The 26,202-nt window shown below is 45.1% G+C and overlaps 2 protein-coding genes and 1 long non-coding RNA gene across 8 annotated transcripts in view; 2 read left to right on the forward strand and 1 right to left on the reverse strand.

The window, feature by feature from the left end:
* The window catches only part of TCF7 (transcription factor 7), a 71,409-nt gene extending 60,051 nt beyond the window's left edge, over positions 1 to 11,358 (forward strand). For 4 of the 5 annotated variants that reach the window (XM_053990977.1, XM_053990979.1, XM_053990978.1 and 1 more), the window contains 2 exons: positions 1,974 to 2,022; positions 7,536 to 7,702. In XM_053990977.1, the coding sequence (XP_053846952.1) occupies positions 1,974 to 2,022; positions 7,536 to 7,615 (129 nt within the window). In that variant the 3' untranslated portion in view covers positions 7,616 to 7,702. Of the gene's footprint in view, positions 1 to 1,973; positions 2,023 to 3,582; positions 3,656 to 7,535 lie in introns of all 5 variants that reach the window. The other variant, XM_053990982.1, reaches the window with a different exon arrangement.
* A 1,626-nt stretch (positions 11,359 to 12,984) lies between these two features.
* SKP1 (S-phase kinase associated protein 1) lies at positions 12,985 to 22,347 on the reverse strand. Of its 2 annotated transcripts, none has more exons than XM_053990996.1 (6): positions 22,230 to 22,347; positions 19,474 to 19,570; positions 17,130 to 17,203; positions 15,831 to 15,974; positions 15,026 to 15,166; positions 12,985 to 14,256 (listed from the first exon to the last, which is right to left on the reverse strand). In XM_053990996.1, exons 2-6 carry the CDS (start codon positions 19,568 to 19,570, stop codon positions 14,221 to 14,223), a joined length of 492 nt encoding a protein of 163 aa, XP_053846971.1. In that variant the 5' UTR covers positions 22,230 to 22,347; the 3' UTR covers positions 12,985 to 14,220. The 2 variants fall into 2 exon arrangements, with proteins under 2 accessions (XP_053846971.1, XP_053846970.1); XM_053990995.1 differs by lacking the exon at positions 22,230 to 22,347 and having other exon boundaries at positions 12,985 to 13,163; positions 14,195 to 14,256.
* A 238-nt stretch (positions 22,348 to 22,585) lies between these two features.
* LOC128814786 (uncharacterized) lies at positions 22,586 to 25,951 on the forward strand. The gene is made up of 2 exons (XR_008439481.1): positions 22,586 to 23,191; positions 23,944 to 25,951. It is a non-coding gene; the product is annotated as an uncharacterized LOC128814786 (long non-coding RNA).
* The last annotated feature ends 251 nt before the right edge of the window (positions 25,952 to 26,202 follow it).

Raw genomic sequence — 26,202 nt, forward strand, 5'->3', positions numbered from 1 at the left:
CAAGCAAATACAAATAGAAAGAGAAGCTTTTAAGTGCTGTGGATATATCTTTGGAAATGTAATTTTATGGAAGCAAACGACACTGTGGATCTTGGACAGCAGCTGAGGTATCTGTGAGGGTGGTGAGGCCCTGGCACAGGCTGCCCAGAGAAGCTGTGGATGCCCCATCCCTGGAAGGGTCCAAGGTCAAGTTGGACAGGGATTGGAGCAACCAGGTCCAGTGAATGCTCATGTCAGGGGGTTGGACTAAACTCCCCCAAAAACAGAGGGCAGAGATGATGCAGAAAAAGCAGAGATGATGGGAAGCCCCCAGCCCACATTTTGATGGGCACACATCTGGAGGGCATCAGCAATGCTGAGAACAATGGCACCATTTTCCTCCAAGACCAAGCACATCCTCCATGGAAATCCCAGTGTTGTATCATTTTCATCTGGTTCTTTGGAGAACCAAGGGCTGGTTCCTTTCGCCAGAAGATAGATGGTGGGCTCCAAAAGTGCATGTTGGTCCTCCCAGCACTGTGAACCAGCTGGTTTGGGTGTTGTGGTTGTTGGAAGAGATGCTTTTCTCTCTGAAGCTGAGCAGGAATGAGGAGGAGGAGGAGGAATGTAGGTCACTTGTGCAGCACATGATGCGGATATCAGGCAGGAAATACAGTTGCTCCCCCACTGAAGGAAAAGCTTACCGCAGCTCAGAGCTTTCCACCTTCACTCAAACCACAAGAAGTCATATAAAAAGTCACAGGTCAAAGGCAGCCCTGGGAGCTGCCTGCGCCACACAGGCAGATTTGCTTCCGTGCTGCTGTGCCCTCATTAATCAGCTCATTAGGGGATGAGGGGAAGTGCTGCATCTTGTGAATCAGAGAGGCAGTCTGGGGATAAAATAGGACTTTTTTATTAGTGAAAGAAGAATGAGATGGGTCCAGAACTGCAAAAGCACCAAAATAGATTAGCATTACTTTAAAATAAATCTGTGGGGATTTCCTAAAGCTTTCTTTCCCATTTGGAATCAGGGAATATCAAGAACCAGTTTCAGTTTGGGTATAAGGCACCACATTAAAGCATGTTTTGGAAATAGGGAAGTTTCTAAAATGGACTAAGTCCTTTTTAGAAACATAAGGAGGAGGAATAAGAATACGACAGGAGCATCAGCTATTGATTATACTGTCTCCATTGCAGGCAGCAAATCTTGTTTAATTCTATTACTCAGATTAAATTTATTAATTAAATTATCAGTTCATTAATTAAAGCAATAATGGGTGGGATCCCCAGGTGAGATGCATCAGAGTGGTCTGAGGAGTTCTGGTGTGAGCTGGCAGAGATGCTGAGCAGCGCAGGCACAGGCACTGGCTTTATTACAGCTGGTGTACATCCACTAACATTCTCCCTCACACTTTCTGACATAGCCTGCACCATAAATCTGGGTCTGAACTGCATTTGCAGCATAGCTTTGGACTCATAAGCCAGAGCATGGAGCAGTGTGTTGGGAAGATGGAGTAGACATGAGGGTAGGGGTGGGGACATGGCTGCCATCACCTCTCAAGTTTATTGCAGTTTCTAAATATGCACAGATCTCATGCAAAGTGCTGAGCCAAAATTCCTGTGGTGCTGGATCCAAGGGTATTGGAGATGAGGGTTAATCCCTGAGAAAAGGCACAAGCCCAGAATGAATTTGTGCTGTGCAGAAACCATAGAAGTGCACAAAAACACGTTTGGGTTTCACTTTGAGAGTTCCTTTTTAGGAGCGTTGGAATGGGAAGGAAGGGGACACCCTCATAGATAAACCTGAGTAGTCCCTGTGCAGCCTTTTCCAGTTCATCTCCTCCTGGAATGGGCTGAGCCACCAGCACTGTGGCTCTTACGATCTTACCTAGGAGGCAGCAGCCATCCCTAGCACCCAGTCCAGCCCCAAAAACCCTGCACAGCTCCCTCAGTTTACTGGAGCACAGGTAACAGCTTTTCCTTTGATTTCCTAGGGGAAAAAGAAGAGACGAACACGGGAAAAGCAGCAAGATTCCAGCTCGGGTAAGTGCGTGCAGCCTGGCAGCTGTTCCTGCTTTCCTGCTCAGATGGCAGAATCCAAAGCAGTTGTTGTGTTTTACCATGTTTTCTTTTATTCTCCAGAGCTTAACTACAGAAATACACATTCATTATTTTTTTAAGCCATGGTAAATTAACATTTCTGTGACTTTTTAATAGACATGTTTGATTTAGAACATGAGTAGTGTGTGAAAACTGAAAAGATTGGAGTTTGGCAAATGTAAAATAACTTCATATAAACTATCACTAAACTTTATCTATTGAAAACATCCAAGGTGAATGTCCCCATCAGACCTACAGATGATATTAACTAAAGAAAATTCCTCTCAAATGCATCCATATTGTGTGTGGGATGAAATGTAGTGGCAGGACTGAAGATCATTCACGGGACTGCTCCAACTTTGGTTGTCATTTCAAAGTAATGTAGAGTTGAAGCAAAGTCATACTAAACCCCACCTCCCTGTACCACCCTACCGATTAGAAAAGGCCCTTTTGACAGACTTCAGCTGGTCACAGACACATTCCCATCATCCAAGGCTAGTCATGTGCTGATTTCTGAAATATTTCTGCCACATCAGGAATAATCTGAATTATCTGTACCAATAAATATTCATTAAAAAGGGAATCATTATCAAGAGATGTGTCCCAGCAATACCTTCAGTTTAATTAACACTGTTGATCCCATTCAGTGCCGAGTCTGATAAGAGGAATACAAGCTTTTAGGGCTTTCCGTAGAGTGCGTTGCATATTTTTATATATCCGTATATATGTCTTGTCTGTGTGATGCAAAAATTGTAATTTTGCCTGTTACAGATTGAAAACCAACTACTGGTTGTACACAACGAGACATTGATGGTGGTTGACAGAGAGAGGCTGAATCCAGCACAGAAATGTGCTGTTCCAACCTCATTCACAATACCAGCGAAAACCATGATGTGCCAGAAAGCAAACAGGGCTTCACCCCAATGAGTCCTGTAATTATACAGTAAAACAGCAACGTTTTAGGAAAGGCGGTGGAGAACAGCTTTTCCATTACAAATGGAAGGGGTATAATGGGGGGCAGAGTGGAATACCTGGGCCTAGGTCTCCTTGGTGCTAACTCTGCTTTCAGCCTGCTTCTGCAACGTTTCCTCCTCTTTTCTCCGTGCGCAGTCCGAGCTCGCTGGCAGCCCGGTAGTGTCTGCTGAAAGGCAGGGAGCGGGAAGGATGCAGATACAGGAGTCAGGCATCGCCTCCGGGATTTGGCAGCTTTTCCAGACTTAAGAAATTGGAAGAGCTGTGAATTTCCCTGTAATTGCCCACGTTTCTCGAAGCTGTTTCCCAAACCACCTCCAGCTGCCGGCAGTGATCACTGATACTTGCCTAACGATCACTTTTTTCCAGGTGGTGCCAGCGCCATTCTGTAGCAGAAAATAATGGGAATGTAGTCTGTTAGTCGTGTGTTAAAGTGGCTAAAATGATGTTGCCTCTTTTCTTCCTCGTGCTTCTCCTCCTCTTTGTGCCTCTGCCTTGCCCATTCTCCGCCGCGCATGCTTCTGTGTTCAGATCCTGCCTCTCCTAAGAAATGCAGAGCTCGCTTTGGCCTCAACCAACAAACGGACTGGTGCGGCCCGTGCAGGTGTGTATCGGCATCTCCTCGCTGCTGGGTGTTCCTGGGACAGGGGGATCAGCTCCAGGTGTCCTTCTGCAGCCATCCCGGTGTCCTGCAGCCATCCCGGCACCAGCGGGGGCTGCTCTGTCCAGGCAGGGATGGGGTGTGCTCTGGGCATCCTCAGTTTTCTGAGCTGCAAGGGACTGGCTGTACTCTGGGTTTTTTAGCCCGTCCGGGGCAGTGTTGGTTTAGTGCTGTATATATTCTTCAGCTGATAGACTTCCCTGGTCTTAAAAGTTTATTTCCAGGATGGAGACCTCTGTGATACTTACATGAGGCTTTTTTTCCTCTATTAGTGCTTTCCAATCACATTAGTGGCACCCTAGGGCCAGCAAGTGAGAATTTAATGGGGTTTTTTTTCCTGTTTATACTGGGCTAACCATATATTTCAAGATTCAGCTCTTCCTGAACCTTAAATTTTGCAGTACCTGCCATGGGTGGGGTGGGACAGCCTCAAGCAGCAAACAGAGCAGTGCTGTGCTCCTCAAGCTCCCAAAGATGGATTTGGTCAAGAAATAGTGAAGTTCACTTCAATCAAGTGCTGCTGGGCTTAGTGGGCTGCAAAGGCAGCCAGGCAGAGAAAGCTCCTGGGAGCTTCTGGATCTGGGTGCCAGAGCACAGAGAGACTCCAGCTTAGACAGACATCTGCAATTTGCAGTTTCACACCAATGCACGAGGAAAAAGGTGGAAGTACTGCTTGATGTGTTCCCTTAGCTTGAAGTGACTAAAATCATTTAGTCGACCCAAGTCTGACCCATACCTTGCGGCACCCCAAGCTCCAGTCCCTGTGGCTGAGGCTCACATGAGCTCCCCTCCTGCACCTCAGCGTGCCACAACAGCAGAGCTCCCTGTTTACCTTTTATTCCCTGGGTAGGTCATCAAGCACCATTTTTTAATTGATTAAGAATCCAGACACAGCTCCCTTAGTGTCTTGTTAATACTTGAACATCCAGAGGGGGCTGCTGGACTGTCCCATGCCCCCTGCAGCTGTGCTGCCAGGCTGAGTGCCCCGCTCTTCCATGGACACTTCTTCCACCTTCCCTCTGCCTCCATTCCAGCTCTGAACTCAGCTTCTCCTCTGCACGGCTTCCCAATTAACACAGGCTGCTGGAGTGCCCGGACACCTTGGCTTGCTCTTCTTGTGTACCCCGTGTAACCAAGCCCTGGTCAGCCAGAGCTGCTCTGCAATTCTGTACTAACGCGCTGCTGCCACTCAGGGGCTCCTGCCCAACGTGCTCTGCTCACCTGTGGAGAACAACTTCCCCAGGAGGATTTTCACTCCACAGGAGAGGTTAACTGGTTAAGACTGGGTGTTCCTGCTCTAGAGCTTTCACACTCCTTCCCCATACCCTGGACAAACATTCCAGGGTGCTGTAGATTCCAAAGGGAGAGGGATAAGTTCCCTTAGAGAGGGATAAACACCTTTAGCTGTGTAACATCCACCTCAGCACAACCCATGGACTGGGCCTTTATCAGCAGTCTGTAGTATCACATCTGCATTTTTCCCCGTGTTACTTTAAAGCCAATGAATCAATGGGCACATTCCTGTAATCTTAAACAGGTCATTGAAACTCTATCCTTCAGCTACTCCCAAGATGTCTCTGGGAAACACAGCTCTTCCTCGGGCTTGTCTCTGGGGAATTACTACCCATGGAAAATACCCTCGAGTTAAATACTCAGTTCAGCTGAGCTGTCCTGTTTCCTATTGCATTAATTGGGTCAGCACGGCTATCGATGGCACTGACAGCAGTAATAGCACTGCTCTGTTCACATCCAGTGCAAGTCATGTTTAATACTGGACTAGTTAATGCACATTCTCACACTGTCTGGTTTTTCATTAGGAAGATCAAAGAAAGGTGTGTGCCCGCATTAGCGAGTTCTCCATTTGATCCGTTTTCCTCAACTGAGACAGCCGAGGCAGGGAGCTGGGTGGGAGATGTTCTTTTACTGTTCTAGCTGTAAAGGCTCCAGCAGAGGAATTGGCCCTTCAATACTGTTAAGGTGACATCTTGAGAGATCTTTTGTTTGAGGATCTATACTGAGGTGCTCAAGGACCCAAGGCAGGTGACATGAGGGATCTGTCACATGGAGAGAAGGAAAACCAGCACAACAAACAGTGAAGACAAGATAGTGTGAGGGACTGACTCTGGGCAACCAGATTAAAACAATCTGGATGTACAAGGGACGCCGGGAACTCAGGATAAATACTGAACAGAATTGTCACAGGATATGAAGGAGTCATGGCCAAACCCAGCTACAGCAAGAATGATGTGTGACTTGTATTTTTGATACCCCCAAATCATAACATACAAACATGGGGAACCTGAGTGTTTCTTCAGGAGGGATTAAAGAAGGCTGGTCCCTGTTCCCTAAGGCAGGTGCTGCTGCCTTAGGGACCTTCCCAGTGCCAGCAGATTTCTTGCTAGAAGAGCAGGGCTGGGGGAGGAAAGCTGCCCCTGATGGGTACTGTCCTGTAAAAACCCCTTTGGGTCAGTAAAGCCATCCCCAGCTGATGAGCTCTATCACACTCCACCGAATGGAAGCATGGAACTGAGTCTGTCACCACTGCAGGACTTTCTGCCAATCTCTGCCCACATTGCATTTTGTACCTGTACTCCACTTCCCAAGGAAGAGGTCACATCCCAAGGGGAGGTCACAGCAAACACTTCCTCTCCAGGAAACCCATGGGCTCAAGTGTGGTAGTTCTGTCAGGGCTGATTTTCCTTTAGCTCAGTGAGCAGGTGAAAGGTGATCTGCCCTCCAAGGAGCAACAAATCCTCTGAAGGCCTCAGGACTGTTCCAGTTTTCAAAGCAGGACCTCAGACACCCTCAGACCATCTCCCTCCAGCCAATCCCAGGCTTCCCTTTTCCTGAATGGTTGCTGAGCACATTTCTGCTCAGCTGTATCACTGAGTTGTCCTTGGAGGTGGGGATGAATGGGAAGTACATTCAGATTCAGAGATAACTCAGCAGAAGAGAAGAGCTGAAAGCTAAGGCCAAGTTGGATGGTACTTGAAGCAACCTCTTGTCTAGTGGAAGGTGTCCTTGCCCATGACAGAGAGGTTGAAACGGGATGAGGATTAAGGTCCCTTCCAACCCAAACCAGTCCGTGGTTCTAAGTAGATGATACTGTGCACAAGGCTAGGAAAGTGCTGGGAAATGAGCTCTTGGAACCTTCAGATTTTGGGACAAGAAAAGCCGAGACTGGTGTGAAGGGCAGTGTCCCAGCAGAGCACAGCCTGGGACTGCTAAGCACAGTGGTGCTGACGTGCCCTGTGACACCAGCGCGCATGACTGTCCCATGGGCCCTGCGTGGGCTCTGTGGCAGCTGGGGAGGGAATGCTTTAGTCCTGAACTTGTGAGAGCCAGGCACCCACACAGAATTCAAGCTGTTGGGGTGGTGGCTGGTGAGGAATGACCTCATGGGTTAGATTTTTATTATTATTTTGATTTTTTTTAATTTTGGGGTGTTTATTATTATTTATATTATTATTTTTAAATTGTATTGTTTCACTTTTTTATTATTATTTTCATTTCATGGTTTTGATAATTATTAATATGGGGAGGTCTTTTTTTTTCTTTTTTTTTCTTTTCTGTTTTCATTTTTATTACAGCATGTTGATGTTTACTCCTGTTTCATGCCCACCTCCTCCTCCTCCTCCTCTCCCATTGCGGCCGAGCCCCTTCCTGCGGGCCCCGCTCCCGGCCCGCCGGCGCCGCCTGGCGGTGTCCCCGCAGCGCTGCAGCGCCGCCGCCATCCCGGCCCCGCGGGGAGAAGGGGACGGCGGATCCGCGGGGCTGCCGGGACCCTCCCGTTACTCACAGAGGTCCCTCTCTGCTGTTCCAGGAGGAAAAAGAAGTGCATTCGGTACCTACAAGGAGAAGGACGCTGTGCCAGCCCAGTTTCTTCCGATGGAAGTGCTATAGACTCCCCTCCATCCCCACCGGACGCACTCCGATGCATCCCCTCCGCCTTCCCGTCAGAGCAGCTCGCAGCCCCCGCCGACCCCGCGCACCGCGACCAGCCCGACCCCTGCCCCGTGTCCGCACACCTCCCGCCCGCCTCCGGCCCCTCCAGACCCGGCGCCCGGCGCTCCTCGGCGCCCGCCGCGCCCCCCGCCTACAGCCGCGCCTCCTCGGGGACATAGTCCCTCGCCAGCCGCTGGCCACACCGGGCACTCCGCTCGCCCACTTGGTTCCGCTGCCCCCGGACGAGAGCCAGAGGCCCAGCCAAATCCCCATCTCACTGTAAAACATGCAAAGTTTGGCGACAGGATGACTTAAGGATGATGGAAAACTCAATTGGTTGGGGTTTTTTGGAGGGGAGGGGTGATAAACATAGAAAAGCAATTTCCAAAAAAAAGGTAAAAAATAAGTACTTGCCAAAATTTAAAGTGCTGATGAGTAAACAAGCCTTTTGTCCCTGCCCTGTGATGCTTTTTGTTTGTTTGTTTGGGGTTTTGTTTTGGTTTCTTTTTTACTGCATTATCTCAAAGTGTCGCAGAGAGCAGAGCCACATCCCCAGCTTGCTGCTGTAGGTGGTAGGTGCTGTCAGTCTAACCCTGGCTCCCACTCCCTGCCCTCCGAGGTGCTTGAAAGTGTAGTCACTCACAGATCTCCCATAGCCCTTACATCAAGGAGCTGGAAAAGCTGGAATAGGAGAATTTTTTAAAAGCCCGTATGTCTGAAAAGGAAACGAAGCAATGCTGGCGTTCTGATCTGACCGGGTAAAAGAGAAATTAAGTATTTAAACTGATGAGGTGAATTTTTTTAACTTCTTGTTTGACAACAGGAAGATGTTTGCAGGTAACAGGTCTCTGTGCAGACATGTCCCATTCCACGGTTGTACAGCAAGGCAGAGGAAAAGGGAGCACCAGCCAGGCAAAGGAGCCCGGACCAGCTGCTGGAAGGGCTGATGGTTGCTCAGGACATTGGTCAGGTGCAGGGTCTGCCCTGCTGTTAGGAATTGTCCTCTGCAGATGTGGATGGTCAGAAATCCCACCAGACACACTGGCCAAAGGCTCAGAAATCAGTCTGTTGCTTTTGTAGGCTCTGATCGAGCTCTGCACCTCCACACCAGCAAGCAGGGCAGGGCATGTGGGGAGCCAGCAGCCCCGGCAGGCTAGCCAGTGGCCCAGGATCACACTAGCCCAGGGCAGAGGACCACGCTGGCCAGTGGCCCAGGATCACACTAGCCCAGGGCAGAGGACCACGCTGGCCAGTGGCCCAGGATCACACTAGCCCAGGGCAGAGGACCACGCTGGCCCAGCGGGTCCTTCAGGAGAGGTGTGAGCTCTCCTGTGGCGGGGCAGTGTGGCAGCAGAGCAGACTCAGTGCCCTGCTCTGTAGGCATCTGTCTGTACGTACCCTCGGCAAGATAAGAACCCTCTTTTTCATGATTCAGTGTAGAACTTTTTAAAAAACCTTATTCTAGCTTTTTCTAAAAGATTCTCCCTCCACCCCACTGACAATGCCAAATGATAATGTATTCTCTCCAGCTTTAAAATGTTTACCACTTTCTGGTATTGTATTTATATTTTGAGTTTGATAAACAAAAAACACTGTGGATGGATTATGATCTCCATGAACTGATGTAAATCCCAAATAATTCCAAGTTCTGGATTTACTTCAGGTTTACAGTCTTCTCAGAGACCACAGTCTAGTCCAGTGCAGACTTTTTTTCCTGTTTGAAAGAAATCTATTCCAGACTGCTGAAGAGAAAAATGACACCACACAGAGGTAGAGGGGGCACTATTTTTTTCCTACTTGATAGATGGATTTTGGAGTACTGAATACAAATTATGTAGTAATATTATTGTAGAACTGCAAGAAATTTAAGATGACCTTTATAATGTACAAACTATTTTTATATTTTTTTCTTAATGCAAAAACAAAAACCATAATTTTTTACATTGGATTAAATGTAACTTTTTAACCAAGTTTATGCCTCAAAGATTTAAAAATTAAAAAAAAAAAAGCCAAACCTAACTAGTCTGTAGAGCAGCTTTGGGTTTAGTCCCTTTATTTAGATAGTTTTGCTTCTAGTAGTGTAGATTTTTTATTTCTGGTTTTAGTTTTGAAGATCTAAACCTATTTCTTTATTCCTCTCCTGTATAAATGTAACTTCAGAAGCACTGACAGAAAGCTATGTGCACAAACCTGACAAGTTTGCAAAGAGTTATTTTGAAGTTTGAGAATCATTTTAACCCTTGGAGAAGTAGCATTACCTGATCCAATGCCAACTGTACACTTTTGTACTGACTGCACTCAGAGGGTTAATTACATAGCACTAGATCAATATGCAATCTGCTCATTTTAAATTATTTTAGCAAGCTTAGCCAACGTGTTCTGGTGCTGAACAGAGGAACTCAGTAGACTTGCTAGACCTTATATGGTCTCTTTAATCATTTGATTTTCAAACAAACAAAAAAATACAGCTTTAAAAATAGCTGTGTCTCAGCTCATCATTTGTCACTCTGAGACCCTCTGCTGCAAGGTGCTGTAAGTGTCACCTACTGGAAACACCACAGATGACAGACCAGCCACCATAGCCTGGTGTACCCCATACTGGGTGTAAGGCTCGTGTAACTCAACACCTGACTGCTATTGTGTGGTTGGATGACAGATAGAACTTAGCAGCAAAGCAAAGGCAGGTAGAAAAGAAGCAGCTGATGTGTATAAATAACACCAGAGGAAATTTCAGGGAAAGTCCTGATCAGTATTAAACTGGCCGAGGCACCCAGACCAGCCCTCATTCATTTCACACCCTGGGACTTTCACCCACTTATTTCAAGGCTCCTCTGGCCCCTCCATGGTGTTGTGAGTCCCTGCCTCGACCAGCAAGAGGCTCATCTGCATTACAGCTGCCTCTCACCATTGCTATTCCAACTGACTCCTGCAAAAGCTCCTTAGTGACACCTAACACCCCCTCTCCAGGAGCCCCTCCCTGTGCCCCCGTGGCACAGAAGCATTTTCAGAGCCCCAGAGCTGGAGCAGTCACACCCCCAGCGTTGTCTACATGTGCTCTGCTCTATACATACAGGCCAGACCTTACCCTGTGCTTCCAGCTACTGCAGGATAAACTCAGAATACCCACTTGTGCTATACTGCACTCAGTTTATACTGGGGTACCTGAGAAAATTTCATTATTTTTATTCCAAAACACAGAAAAGATACTGTTTGGCTGCCCCTTTCCAAGACAAAACAGCATGACTGACTTCTGTTCTGTGGCCCCACGGCTGATAACCAATGCCAAAACAAAGTTACTACTACCAAAAAAAGTGTCTTTCAAACAGCAATATGAAGTGTTGCTATTTTGTGTTAATACTCTTTTTTAATAAAAGGAAGACGTTGCCCTGAAGTTTTTATCTCAACAAGAATTTTTTGAGTTATTTTACAGTAGTTTTAACTCTTCCTGAAATACATATTTGAATTCCTGAAATCAGTCTGAATGTAGAAGTCATGGAAGTACCACTTCATTAACAAGTAAAACCACTGTATGTATGTAGCAGGGATAAATGTTTTGCAGCTGTATCTTCATTTGTCCAATGACTATCCATCATTTGTTGTAATTTTTTTACTTCACTGAGTTTGTATTTTTTGGCTTTTATGTTCAAAGTATGTTTATAGCTTTATAAATAAAGTAATTGCCAGACTGGCTGTTCAAAAGAGGCCACTGGAAGTTATAATGCTATCAAACTCTCAAGTAACTATTTCTTAGCATTCAAGAGGATTCCTTGCTTTTGTTTTTTCCCTTCAGTATCTGTATATGTTTGAATAGTTTTTAGAGTAACTGCCAATAACCTTCAATGGGTAAGGCTGAAATACTAAGCCGAAGGTACAAAGAAAACACTTTTTTCCTACAATTCCTACTGACACCCAGCCTTGCCTCTCCCTACCCCACACTCAATCCCTTTATCCAAGAGAAGCTTGATCCCTGATCATGCACTGACTTAAAAAAAAAAAAAAAAGTTTGAGTAAAAAAAAACCCCAGCTTTAATACAAGTTAAACAGCAACAGAAAGTTTAACAGTGGGAAATCAGTCTCTCCTGCTTTCTGGAATTTCGGAGTACACAGCCAGTGCCTGTTAGAGCAGAGCAGCAAGGAGCAGGTTCAGCTGAAGCATGGAACACAGGCAGCAGCCACATGACAGCCCAAACTCTCAGCACCTCCCCAGTGTCTTTCTCTACGGCTGAGCACTAGTATTACTGGAGTGGGTAAGACAACTGAGAGCTCCAAAAAAAAACAGTCTTTTCCTGCTGACATCCCTGCCAGGCAGCTACAGAATTTGAATCTGGCTGAAGTCTGAGTCAGTACTGCAGGGGAATTTCAATTAGAGAAAGTAAGTTGTATGCAATCCTAACTACCAAGACTTGTGAGAGTATTTATTACAAATCTGCCAAAGCTACACAATGCCTTGAGCACGTAGACCAGCCCTCCCCTACACCTCCACAGGTACCTCAGTGCCAACAGCCAAGTGTCACAAACTGGGGCTTCAGCACAGGTTCCACCACTGCACATCTGACCAGCACAGCTCAGGCTTTGAGCCAGCTGCTCTCACAACTACCAAGTTTTAATCCAGGTGTGGTTATGCAGGCAGAGCACAGTTGAAGCAGTGCAATGAGGAAGATAAACTGTGTCTTTCTCTTCCTCACCCCAAAGCAGCATGAGGCATTGTGCAAGGCAGTGGCTGCTGACAAACATTGACACTGGGCTCATGACAAGCACCCAAAGGAATTTACACAGGCTGCTGCCACCAAACACAATTACAGCAGGCTTCTGAATATTAACTACAAACATAGCCACAGAAAGGACATCACATTTTCCTCTAGTAGCACTTTTAAACTGAGGTGCATTGTTTGCAATACAGGCTGCTGGGAAGGCTTCAGCATGTCCAAGAGTAGCAGTGGAGTATTTTATGCCCACTGACAATGTCTAACACACCCAATATAATGCACAGCAGCACAAAGGCAGTGCCCACAACCTCCTGAGAAACCAGATGTGAGGAGCAGTTGTATCCAAAGCATGGGTTTGAATGCTGCTTTAGATCAAATTCTGAATGCTTTCAAAATGGTTACATCCAAAATGCAGGTAATCTTGGTAAGCCATCAAAAAAACATCACTCAGCTTCATCTCAAAGTTGCCCACTGATCTGACTAGTACCCTGCATTAGTAATTTTAAAAAAATTACATCTGTTTTATTTCAATTAACCACTGCCTAAGTGCTATTATTTCTACACTCAGTAATAAGTGACAGTAAAATTGTCTAGTTCCAAATAACTAGAACCATTTGCAAATAAAAGTTTAAAAGCCCTTTATTAATTCAGAAGTGAAACACCAATATTTCAAGTGAGATAAGTATGTTTATTAAGGTTCATTCTACTCTAAGGTTTATACAGAGAATGGAATGCAATACAAGCTAAGAGCACACCTCAAAGATCTACCACACAACCATCCCCTACTCCCTATAAGGGAACTGTAAAAAAAGAAAAAAAAAAAAAAATCAGAAAACCAGTTACTGTTTAACTAGTTGCAAGTGGCTTTGTCCAAAGAAGTTAAGCTTGATATTGCATTAGCTTTGTATGCAATAATTAAGTCTCTACAAGCTGAAGTATCACATACAGAGGCATAAGATTTCCTGTGGACACATGAAACCATGTTTCCAAGAGCTACATCACAAGGGTCTTTAAAACTGCCTAAAAACCAGCCACTAATGGCATGCACAGGTCAATAATATTAACTTTGGTAATGTCAGTCATTTTTGGTCAAATCTGGATTCCACTTTAAACAGTAACATGTATAAAAACACACCCATCCTGTGCATAAAGCAACACACTTTATTTGCTATCACCTAGAGGCAGGTCTTCAAGACATGGCTGAAGTATTCAAATTTAACTGTCAGGAGCTTGTTTAGTTCTAAATCACATTTTCACTAGTCTAGAAGGCAAGACTAAAAGGACAAGAGTGGTCAAATATTTAATTTTTTTTTTAAATGCAGGACAAGAACCATCTTGAAAATTATATAGCTTTAAGTAACACTTAACTTTTTTCCACAATGTTTTTGTAAGAAATCCAGTAACTTTTTTATATTACCTAGTTCCCCAAGACACATTCTGGCTTGTTTTTCTTTCTGAAGTTATCAATACCCTGTAAATACATGTGTTTGGCTCTTCTTGAGGAAGTCACAGATGTTTTTATTTACAACAGAGTCAATCCTTAGCACTGTAACTGGACTTCAACAGCTTAAAATTGTAATGAAAATGACAACCTTAAGTGCTACTTCCCATACAGAATCCACACTTAGTTCAGTTTTATTCATTGCAAAGTAAAAAGACATCCAATTACACTAGTAAAAACTCAGAGATCTAGATCTGTACTCAAAAAAAAAAACACTACACATGCAAAGGGAACAACATCCTGCTAACACAACTTCATTTGCTGCTGCATTTGTCTAATATTAACAATTATGAACAGGGCAGTGCAACTAGTATTTGGAACAATCCTTACAGTGTTCGAGTGTCAGGCACAATACTTCATTTCTCTTCACACCACTGGTTCTCTTTACGTACCTGGAAGAGCAGTTTAACTGTTAATATAATGCAGTGAAATTCTAAGCCTTTGGCTGTAAATACCCATTAGCATTCAGGATAATTTACTGCAGGGAGACAAACTTGGAGCAGTTTTAGTTTTTTACACAGATTTTGCAATTATAAAATCTGTCTTCCAAACTGGCCTGTTTATCAGTGTAAGCCGGGTTTTTCATGCCTAGGTTTGATCAAATCTGAAATTTTCCAACCAAGTAAAGCAAATGGAATATCTGAAGTCTAAGCTGTTTATGACATAGCATTGAAAAAATACCCAAATCTACAACTCATTGCCCTGTACTGAAACCAGGCATCACGTTCTGCTTTTCCCCCTACTCTGCCATTTTGCAGTTGGTTTGTTGGTCAACTTTTAAGATCATTGAGTTTGTATACTTACAAAACCCAAACTTACCTTTCCAGCCACATGCATCAATTCATCTTCAGCATTCCTATGACTGACTGCCCCAAACCAGCAAACTAAGACTGCCACAAACAATCCTACATGCTTTCTTATTAGACATGCTGGAACTAGAAAAATTAAAACATTTCGTTTTGACCTTTTCAGGTAATGGGCTGCAAGCATGGAGGACACCAAAAAGTCTTCTGCTAGTAGAACCCCAATTGTGAGGAGTTGATGCATTAGTTTACATTTATTGGTAACAAGTCTGCTGCATCACAAATCAAGTTATGAAGCACCACACAATAATTCAGTGCAAATAGCCATCTAAACTATAATTAAACCCAGACCAAGTACCTGTGCTTCTTCCTCTTCAGTGAAGTCATTCTTAATATTGAATGTCTTGCGAATTTCTTCTGGAGTTTTCCCCTTGATCATGTTTGCCACGGTCTTGCATGTGACATCCAGCAAACCTTTGATGTCCAAGTAATTTGCAGCCTGTGAAAGTTTTCATATTTAAGGCCTCCATATCAATAGTCTGGCTCTGTAGATGCACTACAGAAGTTAAGTTTACACTGAAATTTTAGAATACTGTATGCAAACAGATCATTTCCACTTTCAGAAGCTTCTAGCTAAAACCTTCAAGGGACAGTAGCTAAAACTTGCTTGCCAAATAGAAGGTAATCATTTGTACCATGAAAAGCACTCCTCCTCCACCCTTTACAAACAGCTCTCAGAAGTCTGCAAACATCCAAGATCTTCAGTGCTGCAGTACTGTTAACTAGCAAAGCAGGTATTGTTGGATCAAAGGTATACACAGTACAAATTTAACAGTCAGATTTTCATTTTTATGCAGATCTCCAGAACTCTATAACTAGTAATAAGCCCTCAATTCAGACTTGAGAGCAATGAGAATAAAAGACAGTGCTATTTAGTAAAGTATTTTGATTGATGAATGAGTATAGATTAATACCAGCATTAGGCTAACAAACACTCCAACATCCTCACCAATTTCAGTCAATACTCATCAGAACCACCTGCCCTCCCTGCAAATCCCCCCCTTTCCAATGAAGAAGTAACTCAAGAAGCATAAAGGCTTTATTTCTTAAGTGCACAGCATAACTTCACAGGCACAGCCTTTGCCCTTCTTGAGGACACTCACCAGGATAAGCTCAAAAAGTGTTCCTTGGTCTACTTTCAGAAATTCTTGATCCCACACAGGGATGTCATCTGTTCTCTTTTCTTTGTTCTCATCATCCTCAGGAGGAGGTGGATCATCCTTGTGATGGGTGCACCATTGAATCACCTAATTATGGTTTTAATATTAAAGTTTTATCCAAGTGATTCTCCCATGAAACCCCAACTATAACTTAACTTCATTTTGGAAGAAATTAGAACAATTGATCCCCAATCCCAGAATACAACAGCTTTCAGAAATCCCAAACGATTTAGTAGCATGTTAATTACTTAATCTTAAAAGCCAGCAGTGCTATGAAGTTATTAGTCCCTGTGCTAACATACATGGGCTGTATAGAGAAAACCTAAACCTCATTTTGCTGTATTTAATGTGTTTGCAGAAACATACTTCGTATTAAGCAGACACTACTCAGGGGAAGAGAGCAGAGCAGTAACAGCTACCAGCAGGTCACATTCACCCCAGAACAAAGTTCAGCCAGTAAGTTTGCCATTAGTGTTGGTTCGGGGTTTGTTTTGTGGGTTTTTTTTGTTTTTTTTTTTAGTTTAGGAACATGCAATCTCATGACCCAGACATATAAGAGAGGGGAATCTACTGCAAGCAAAATCCTGCTCCATTTCACCAACCTGAGAGACTTCACAGATTTAAGTTATGTGTCTGTTCACTAGGAAACAATTCTTAACCCTCTATTTACCCCAAAACAGGCACAATAGTTTGGTGCTTTGGCACTACTTTCTATTTGAAAGCATAAAGAATCTTGGACACCACACAATTACACTTTTCTCCCTTGACCCAATGACCATGGTCTGTTAATGAATTTAATACCACCAAGTGCACACAGTGTCTCTTAAGAACTGTCACTGCCACCCAGACACAGCGACTGCCACTGCCAGTCACTCTCAGCACTGCCTGTCCCTTAATCCTTTCTCCAAACATTTGCATCTCATGAACAGCCACCTCAGTTCACAGAATCCAATTAAAACCAGTGCTTTAACACCATGAAATGCCAGTATGCAGAGATGCCCAGCACCACTTCCTTAGGAAGCCTGTCTGGCTTACAGCTGCTGCTCCAGGTCACCCCTGTATATACTCTGTCACTATCCACCTGCCAGCCTCAGCCCACATGCCCATGTTCATGCACCTTGATTTGGTTAAGCTCGTAGCACATGAAAAATATTTTCTAATTAGTAGTTCATAATGCCCAACTCCAAGATGAATTTTACATTTCTTTACTGCCATGGAGCACAACAGCTTTCATCATCTTACCTTTTTTAAGATGGCTGCATTAACATTTGGAAGAGGGACTGGGTCATCATCACCTTCATCATCCATTCCCAAATCTAAAAATGGAAAGATGACTGAGCAATTGGCAGACAAAACCATTTACTGAACTGGGATGCTTCATCAGTTCTTCACTATTTTGACAACACTGAGGCTGAAATGATTGGTAACAAAGGACCTCTAAACTGTGAGGTAAGGAGCTTTTGGAAGGCTGTGTGGAGCTATGGCTGCATTATACATCCTAGGTTGTACCAAGCTGAGGTTAAGTGGCTGATAAGGCTGCCTCATCAAATTAGAGCATCTACAAACCATCAGCTAAGCTGTCACTTGCTAACTCAGTGTTCTGAATCTGAACTCAGATGCTGAACAATCTGACAAACATTTGTGCATTTCTACCACTTACACAGTTTCAACCCACAAGTTCTAACTGGGGGCTCCCAGTCCATTGATGATTAAGTAAGAATTCATATCTACTGTGGTAAACAGACACAGCATCTTGTCCACTGCATGAGCAGAAGTACTGTAGCCATAGAAGTGCTGCTCTCAGGCTCTGAATCATTCGTATTGATCCTGTACCAGCTGAAGACGTTCACATGGTAAGACAGCAGCACAAATCCTTCCATCAAAAGAAGCATTTATAAAGCATGATTCCAACACTTCTTGCTTTAAAAGCTTGTCAGCACGCTCCAGAGAGATTTGGATGTGTCCCCTCGATATGATCGAGGAATCAATGTAAAAGTTAGGAGAAAAAGATAATTAAAGTTTCAACTTGATACATAGAACAAATACCATATTAAACATCTTTGATTAAAGAATGTGCTTTTTTTATTACCCAAATGCTAACAGTTGGATGACACCCTAGCTTGTCAAAGACATCTTGAAATTACTTATGTAATTGACTAACAATGCAGACCTTCACTCATTACATGCACAGATGAGCCAATTCTACATCACCAAGGAACCTAATTTTTAAGAACATACAACCATCATCACGCCTCAAATCTGTACATGATAAAAATCACATACTTCTGTATTTAGACAAGGCCGCTACTGTTGTTATCAGTGGGATGCTAATTAACACTATTTTTTCCTTGAAATGACTCCACAGATTCAGAACTGAAACACTGCCATTAAAAGATACTGAAATAATTCAAGCAATATCTGAAGTTTAGTCAACTCTGCTTAACTTGTCACCATCACCTCTGAACCAGCAATTTTATCTGTTAGCAGAAAACTGACATTTCATTGGTGGTCCGTGGTACTCAGTCCAACCCAAACTTTCAGCTCCTCCCCTCTCAGCTGCAGCACCCAACACACACAACATGAACTGATGCTCAGCCACCTGCACTGAAAATGCATTTCACCTGTACTAGCAGACTGGTTCTCTCCCAGGTTAGAAAGAGGCAAGTTGATGGTACCTAGCTTACACACTTCCCATGAATAACTTCCCTCTATCTCCAGCTGAGGGTCACTAAGCACCAACACTGGCACAACTCCCGCAGGAGAAAACTGAGAATTGTGCACCCTAATGCACTCCATTTCCTGTTTGCCATGCCAGCTATGTTCAACAGCATCTTATTAACAGAACAGAAGCATTCAATGCCTGACATAATTCAGTCTTATTTTTACTGTTCTCATAAGGTGTCACAACCAAACACTTACATGTAAGAGCATAATATTAACTACATCTACAGAAATAATTGTTTCTAAGTTAATTCATGAATATATTCAAAAACTATAAAAAACCACCAGTAAACAATGAGGATTTGCACTAGAGGGATTAGACAGTTTGCTCTGTATCCCAGCCATCTGGCAGATTTCCCCTCCCCCACCACGAGTTCTTTTGTTTCAAATTTATGTCAGCAGGAGATCAGACCTAAGTATTTATCCCAAATAATTTAATAACATTCACAAGTTCACAATACAGGTTTAACTTCAGCTCTTTATTGCATTGATTTATTATCTCCCACTCCATACAAGTGATATTTACAGTCTAAGACTGGTTTGTGTGATTAATAATATTTAAAACTTCAGTTTATTTAATGTTCTGTTTGCTTAACTCTCACAAAACTGAAGCAGACTGTAGGCAAGGCAGTGGGCTGCTTGTATTTTACTGACCTCCCTACAAGTGCTCTTAACCAGGGCTTTTTACAAGAGCACATCCACCCTAAACAGTTTCAGCTACAACAGCAGGAGTTACAGCTGTTCAGGCAGGAGACAGCAAGCTGCTCCATAGACCTGGGAATCCTTTTTCAGCACAGTACCAGCTCAAGTACCAGTTTGTCTCAATTCCTGTCCAAGAGGCTTCCTCAGGGTCTCACACTCTTACCTTCCAGCATAGTCTTTATAGTCACAGACTGTTTTGCAATTTCCACATCAACTTCAAAGATTTCTCCATCTGAACTCTGCAGTTTAATTGAAGGCATCTACAAGAGAAGGACAGTTATTTCCATACAATGTTCAGCAGAAGTTACAGGTTCAGCTGACTCAAAGATGTGCGTCACCTTTACTGCTGAAATTGTTTCTTCACAACAGCAGATAGCCCAATGCCACTTAAGGTGCACTCAGATAATTCACTCCTTGAATCAACAGCCCTAAATTCATTAATCCTCATGCCTAAGAAACAAGGATTGACTGAAGTCTAACACTAATTCATGAGCTTTTTTTTCTTAACTTGAAAGCATAAAATACACAGATTTAGTCAACAGCGCTTTTATTTTTAGTATAACACTACAGCTATCTTTCTCTTGAAAAAAAATTTAACACTTCCAAAACACCACTTGCCTTCAAATCCAAACAACTGCTACTCACTTCCAACTGCTCAAATGATGTCAGATCTCAAAAGCAGTTTTCAAATGATAGCCTCTGGAACAGAATCATAACACTGAGGTTGGAAGGAATTCTCCTAGACAGAGTCTAGTCCAGCCTTACTTGCTCCAAACAGAGTTAAATAGACCAGGTTACTCAGGATTCAAAGGCTTTCCTCCAGAAAAGTATTTGGTTTTCTGAAGAGATTAAAAAGCAATAATCTCCTACAAGGAAGGTCTTCAGCACTCACTACTGCCTTTGCAAAGCAGGAAGCAAGATCAGTACTTTGTTAGCATCTGAGATAACCATGCATTTTAACAAAGTTCCTCAAACAAACTGTAGTAAGACCTACAATAAAGAGGCAGCAGGCTTGAAAGATGTCATTAGCAAAAACACCATCAAATTCTACAAAAAAGCATCATTCCAGATATGTAACAACTGAAACTCAGAAGTAAAGCACAGGACACAGCAGCCAGGAGATGACAACTTCTGTCTGAAACTACACATGCAGACTGTGCAGTATCAGTGCACTTGAGCCAACCAAAGGACACTATAAACACAACTGTCTGGCCATGTACATTTTATAAATTTGCTCTCAACCAGCTAGTAGGATGTGTTGTAAGTTCCTTTACCACTCAAGATATTTGTAAGCAGCAAACCATTGCAACAGTTTCCTTTATTTTTTGGTCCTTGAGTTACCTGCTTCAAGATCACTGAAGCATGTGTTTGCACAGCCTGCAACTACTGTGAACAGCTCCAGGAACAAAGAATTTCAATTTCAATTAAATTGTGTACGTTCTTCCCCCACCAAGCTTATAAGCTTCACACACTAGTTCCTCACAGTAGTACTTGAGCTATCAACAATAAATAACTGGAGCACTTGAAGTAAATTTGCATTACCTCTTTCTAAAAACTCATCAGTGTAGTGAGGCTGAGCCTGAGAGCCCTGTGCAAACCCAGGCCAGGGGAGGCTCGGCCAACACGTGTTATTAAGCAGCTCACACCAGCCCCGAGTCCTCATTACTTTAATTTCCATTTGGCAGTGAGCAGACAGTTAATGTTTACACAGCAATGTAACCCTATATGACAGTGCTACTTCTAATTAAGATGGGTGTTCTGGAGACACAGTCATGACTGTTCCAAAGGTACAAGAGTGTGTGTGTGTATATATATACATATATGTATGTATTTATACACACACAAAACCAGAATCTGGACTACAGCACAGTTCTGCATTAGCAATTTGAATGATGTTTGGGAAAAGTGCTGTAGGCACACATTTTAAATTTAATGCATCTGTTCTTGCAGTGACTGCCTGGGAGTACTCCAGAACAAACCCAGCTCCATCGCCAGCCTCCCTGTGCCTGGGCTTACATAATGCTGCACAGCAGAACCAGGCAGGGATGCTGCCTCAGCCAGGGGAGCCCCAGCAAGGCTATTTCCCTCCTATCACCCAAACCCACTTCTAACAAGACCTTCAGTTACTGCTGAGGGTCTGAAACAGCTAGAATGAAGCTAAACTACTGCCTTATCATTGACAACACATCAGAATTTCATCGATTTTTTTTTCTTTTACACCACTGAACTCAGTTTCCTAGAAACAGGAAAAAAAAACAAAACTAATTTTTAGCAAGCTGCAGTACAGCTCCGGCAGGTGACAGTCCCTGGGCAGCAGCACCACTGGGTGACTAAGCAAACCAGTTCTAAAAGCTTTATTTGACAACAGCACACAGGCTGGGAACCGAGCTCAAGCCAAACCTGAATTACAGCAGTAATTTACTCGTCTAAGCCTGAAACGCCGAGCTCAGCCACCTACAGCTGCGCCTCTCAGCGCCATTCCGGACGGATGCCCGCTGTTTCCCCCTCGCCTCCCGCGTCAGCGCCGGTAACCAGGAGCCAGGTAACGAACTCACACCTGAGGCGCGGCCGCTCGGGGTCACGGGGGGCAGCGGGAGCGGGGAGGGGGAGGCACAGCCGCCCGGGAGCCGCGGCGGGAGGCTCGGTCTGCTCGGAGGCTTCACTCACCACCCCCGCGGGCAACGCTCTCCACACCACCCCCGCGGGAGCTTCACTCCCGCACGGCCCGGGAGGGCTCGGGCCCGACGAACCCCGGGAGCTCCATCCCTGCACGGCCCAGGAGCGCTCACCTTTCCGCCCGTCCCGGCCCCCGCCATCACCCCACGGCCTCCCGACCCTCCGTCCGCGGCAGGCCGAGCCCGCCGCGCCCACACAGCTCCTACTCCTGCCCCCGCGCCCCCCGCCCCGCTCGGGCCTCACCGTGAGGCGGCGGTGGCTCCGCGAACGGACCGTGAGGAGGCGGTGGCGGCGCTCGGGCCCGACTGCGGCGGCGCTCTTATACCGAGCGGGGGAGGGGGGAAGGACCCGCCTCTCGCCGCCTCGCAACGCCCGGGCTGCCCGCCGCGAACGCCTGAGCAAAACACCCGACCGCGGCTCCGAAACGGTAAAAACCGGTACTCGCGCCGCCTTCCGCGAGGTGCGGAGCGGGCAGCGGAGCCGAATCGAGTCTGGGGGGAAGGAGCGGCCGGTGGAGGGGTTTTCAGGCAGCGACGGAGCTGCGCCAGAAGCCGCACAATAGACGGAGGCCAGGGCCCCTCCCCGCGGCCTGAGGCGGCGCCGCGGTGAGGGGGAACGGGCCCCGCGGGGTCCCGGCCGCCCCTGAGGGCAGCGCGGGGCTCCCGTGACGGCGGAGGGCGCCGGTGGCCGCGGGCTGGCTCGGTGCTCTCCAGCCGTCCCGGCTGGCAGGCCGTGTGGTGAAATCGGTCATTCAGGGTAACACGGGCTCGCCCCAGAACGCCCACTGTGCTGGTTTTCCTTCACGGGGAGAAAGGCCGAGGCCCGGGGGTAAGCGGGGTGATGCTGCGAATATCTGTGGAGGCTTCCCGCAGGTAAACACGGTGAAATCCCATCGTCAGGGGTTGCTCCAGAGGCGGAAGACATTTTAGCCGAAAAACAACATTGAACAACCGGCTAGTTTAAAATTGTTCGAACATCAGACAGCCTTCCTCCAGTGGAAATAGGTGCGGGAGCTTTCATGGAGCCGAAAATGGATTTAGCTCTGAGTGGTGCTCACAGAACATGTGCCCATCAGGTTGGACATCAGCAAGGATTTCTTCCCTGAAAGGTTGTCAAGCGCTGGCATGGTGGTGAAGTCACCATCCGTGGAGGTGTGCAAGAACCAACTGAACTGAAACACTGGGTGCTCTGCTCTGGTTGACAAGGTGCTGATCAATCGAGGGTTGGACTTGGTAGTCTTGGAGATGTGCTAAGTCACAGGTTTCCTGTCTCTTGGGGTCCCAGAGAGTCCCAGGCTGTGCACCCCACATGTTAGGGAAGAAATGACAGTTAGACCCACTGGAAAATATCTTCTAATATGAAGAATTTTTCCAGGATTCAGAATTTCTTAGTTGAGAATCTTGTTTTGCTCAGTTCAGTAGCCAAGCCAATGACTGTCAAGTATTCCTTCCTTCCCTCCCTTGCTCCCTTCCCTTCCATCTGAGAGTAGAATCATAGAATGTTAAAGCTCATCTAGTCCCACCTACCCTGCCATGGGTAGGGACACCTTCCACTAGATCAGGCTGCTCAGGGTTCTGTCCAGCCTGGCCTTGGACACTTCCAGGAGTGGGGCAGCCACAGCTTCTCTGGGCAACCTGTGCCAGTATCTATCTCACATAACAAGTGAGACTACAATTAGAAAAGTAGTCAGTATTAAATACCTTGTTCATTGGGGTTGTTCTCTGGAGAGATGGAAGATTCAAACAGATTCTCAGCTAGGAAGAACATCCTAGAGCTCAGCTGATAGCCTGGCTGTTCTACATCAGAGCGTATCACTTAGAACAGGCCTCTCTATAAATTCCAAAGAACCGTTGGAGGCAACTGCCTGACTTGGGAAGCTTGTTCCATGGGCTTTAGGACGCTGAGCAGCTTGTTGGAGCAGACTGGAATACAGCTCTGAGCTGATCTGACTTTGCAGGTAGATCCAGGTCACTCTGGTCCCTTCCAGCCTGGATTACTGTGTGCTCCCCTGGAACTCTTCCTAACAGCTGAGGGAGCAGCCGGGGGGGGCAGGTGATGCTCGGCAGCAGACCTGGACACTAACAGAAGTTCCTCAGAGATCCTGGTATTGATAACCACATAAGCTCTTTGTTCACCATTGAATGGGACCTGATTTTCATTTTTAATTTCTATGTATCTCATATATAGAGTGTGAAGCCTCCAGACTACATCTAAGATGACTTTTTGATTGTACCAGCATCACATTTACCTCTTTCTTCCTCAATCACATCATCTCATACTCCTGTGCTGAGAACCACATTCAGTGCACTAAAAACCACTGCCTTTATTTTCCTTAAATTATTTTTTATTTATACTAAAACTCCTTGGTTTAGAGAATCAGACAGTAACAGAAGGTGGCCAGTGGAAAACCTGTCTACAAATTCTAAATCCCCTTTCCCAGTATTGCCAAAGACCAAGGTTTCTGATTTGGCTCATGACCAGCAAGCACAAGCTCACAGGCTACAAATCAGGCTCAGCAAAGGGGGGATGGGGTTTGCTCTCAACACAAGACAAATATAATGGAATCTAGGAACAGGCAAAAAGCTAAATTCCATGCTTAATTATAGTTGTGGATAAATTTAATTCAAAATTATACTGCTGATTATACTAGGTACAGCTCTCTACAGCTTTCCAAAGGAGAAAATTCTGTCCGTGAATTTTGAATCCTACTGTTGAATTAGAAGTTTGGGAAAGTTAAAACAGCAAAAACACCCCACACCCCAAAAAGAGACAGATGGCTGTCACAGATAGGCTATAATCACATGCCAGCACCTCCCACTGTGCCCTACATATCGTACAACGAACCTCCCCAGCCACTCCAGATGCTTCCCGTTATCTGTTGTGAACAAGCAGCTGCTGCAGCGGCAATAGCCCAAGTGCTGTGAGTCAGTCAGTATTAATGGCACAAAACCCCTATCCCTGGCTAAAGCTGCGAGGCAAAAACAAGATTGCTTACAAAAGGTGTGGCCCAATTTCAATTGTTCTGCACACAGGTAATGGTTGCACTGCAAATACTCCTAAAGCTGAGCATTGCTCCCCCGAGCGCAGGGAATCACACCATGTATCAGCCACAGGTAAATTACAATTAAGGGCCTTTGACCACTGAGAACGTGAAGGAGGAAGGGAGCAGATTAACACCAAAGCAAATACCTGAAAAGATTGGAGCAACTGAGCTTGATTTAATGCTTAATCAGATCCAGAAGAGCCCTGACCTACATATTGACAGCATCCCTGGGCTGCAGGCGCAGCCAGTTGAGCAGCCATGCAGCCACAGGGGAAGAGAGTTTAACATGCTGAATGTGAGGAAGCAGCCTCCTGGATGCAGCCCTGCATCTGCTCCACAGCCTCACATTCCACTTTGACAGAGAAACAGGATTTTTTTTAGCTGCTGGTGGTGATTTATAGACTACGGAGGTAACACACTGATTATTTTTCAATACAAATGTGATGTGGCATTGTCAAAGGCTAATGACAATCAGGCTTGAAAGAGCTCAGCTTTGCTCCATCAACAAGTTGGAAAAATCCACAGAAGTCATCCTGAATTCACTGAACCAAGGAGAGCAAGCCAGGGAGAGAGCCAGGTATGACCATGGAATCTGAAAAAGAACCTAATCTACATGTAGGGGAGAATGAGACTTGCTGCAAAAATCATCCCTTCTTTTCAGGAATACAAAAGATGAAGAACATTTTTTAAAACAAGCAGCCACATCAAGTTTGAAAATAATTGAACTGATTGGTTCAGTGTAAAACCAGAAAACATCAGAATTATTCATGTGAGAGAGATGGTAGAAGGACACTGGCGAGCTCAAAGGCCTGGGCCACTGTTTTTTAAAGCAGTCTTGGAACAATGCAGCAGCAAAAGAGGAAAATTCTTGTTCTCAGTACAAGTCTGAAAAAGCTAATTATATAAAAAGCTAATTACTGCATTTCCACTTCATCAAAATTTGTATTAAAGCAGGATCCTTGAGAAGGTGTCACTTTCCATAGAAGTTGTACCCCAGCAATGCAAAATGGTGGGTGGCAGAGCCCAGCGCTTGGGTGAGAGTCCAGGTCAGAGAATCAGAGAATCCTAGAATGGTTTGGATTGTCAGGAACCTTAAAGCTCATCCAGTTCCAACCCTCTTGCTGTGGACTAGACCACATTGTTCAAGGTCCCATTCCAGCCTGGCTTTGTGTA

This window comes from Vidua macroura, chromosome 15, assembly GCF_024509145.1.
Source record: "Vidua macroura isolate BioBank_ID:100142 chromosome 15, ASM2450914v1, whole genome shotgun sequence".
In the NCBI taxonomy this organism is placed as follows: Eukaryota; Metazoa; Chordata; class Aves; order Passeriformes; family Viduidae; genus Vidua; species Vidua macroura.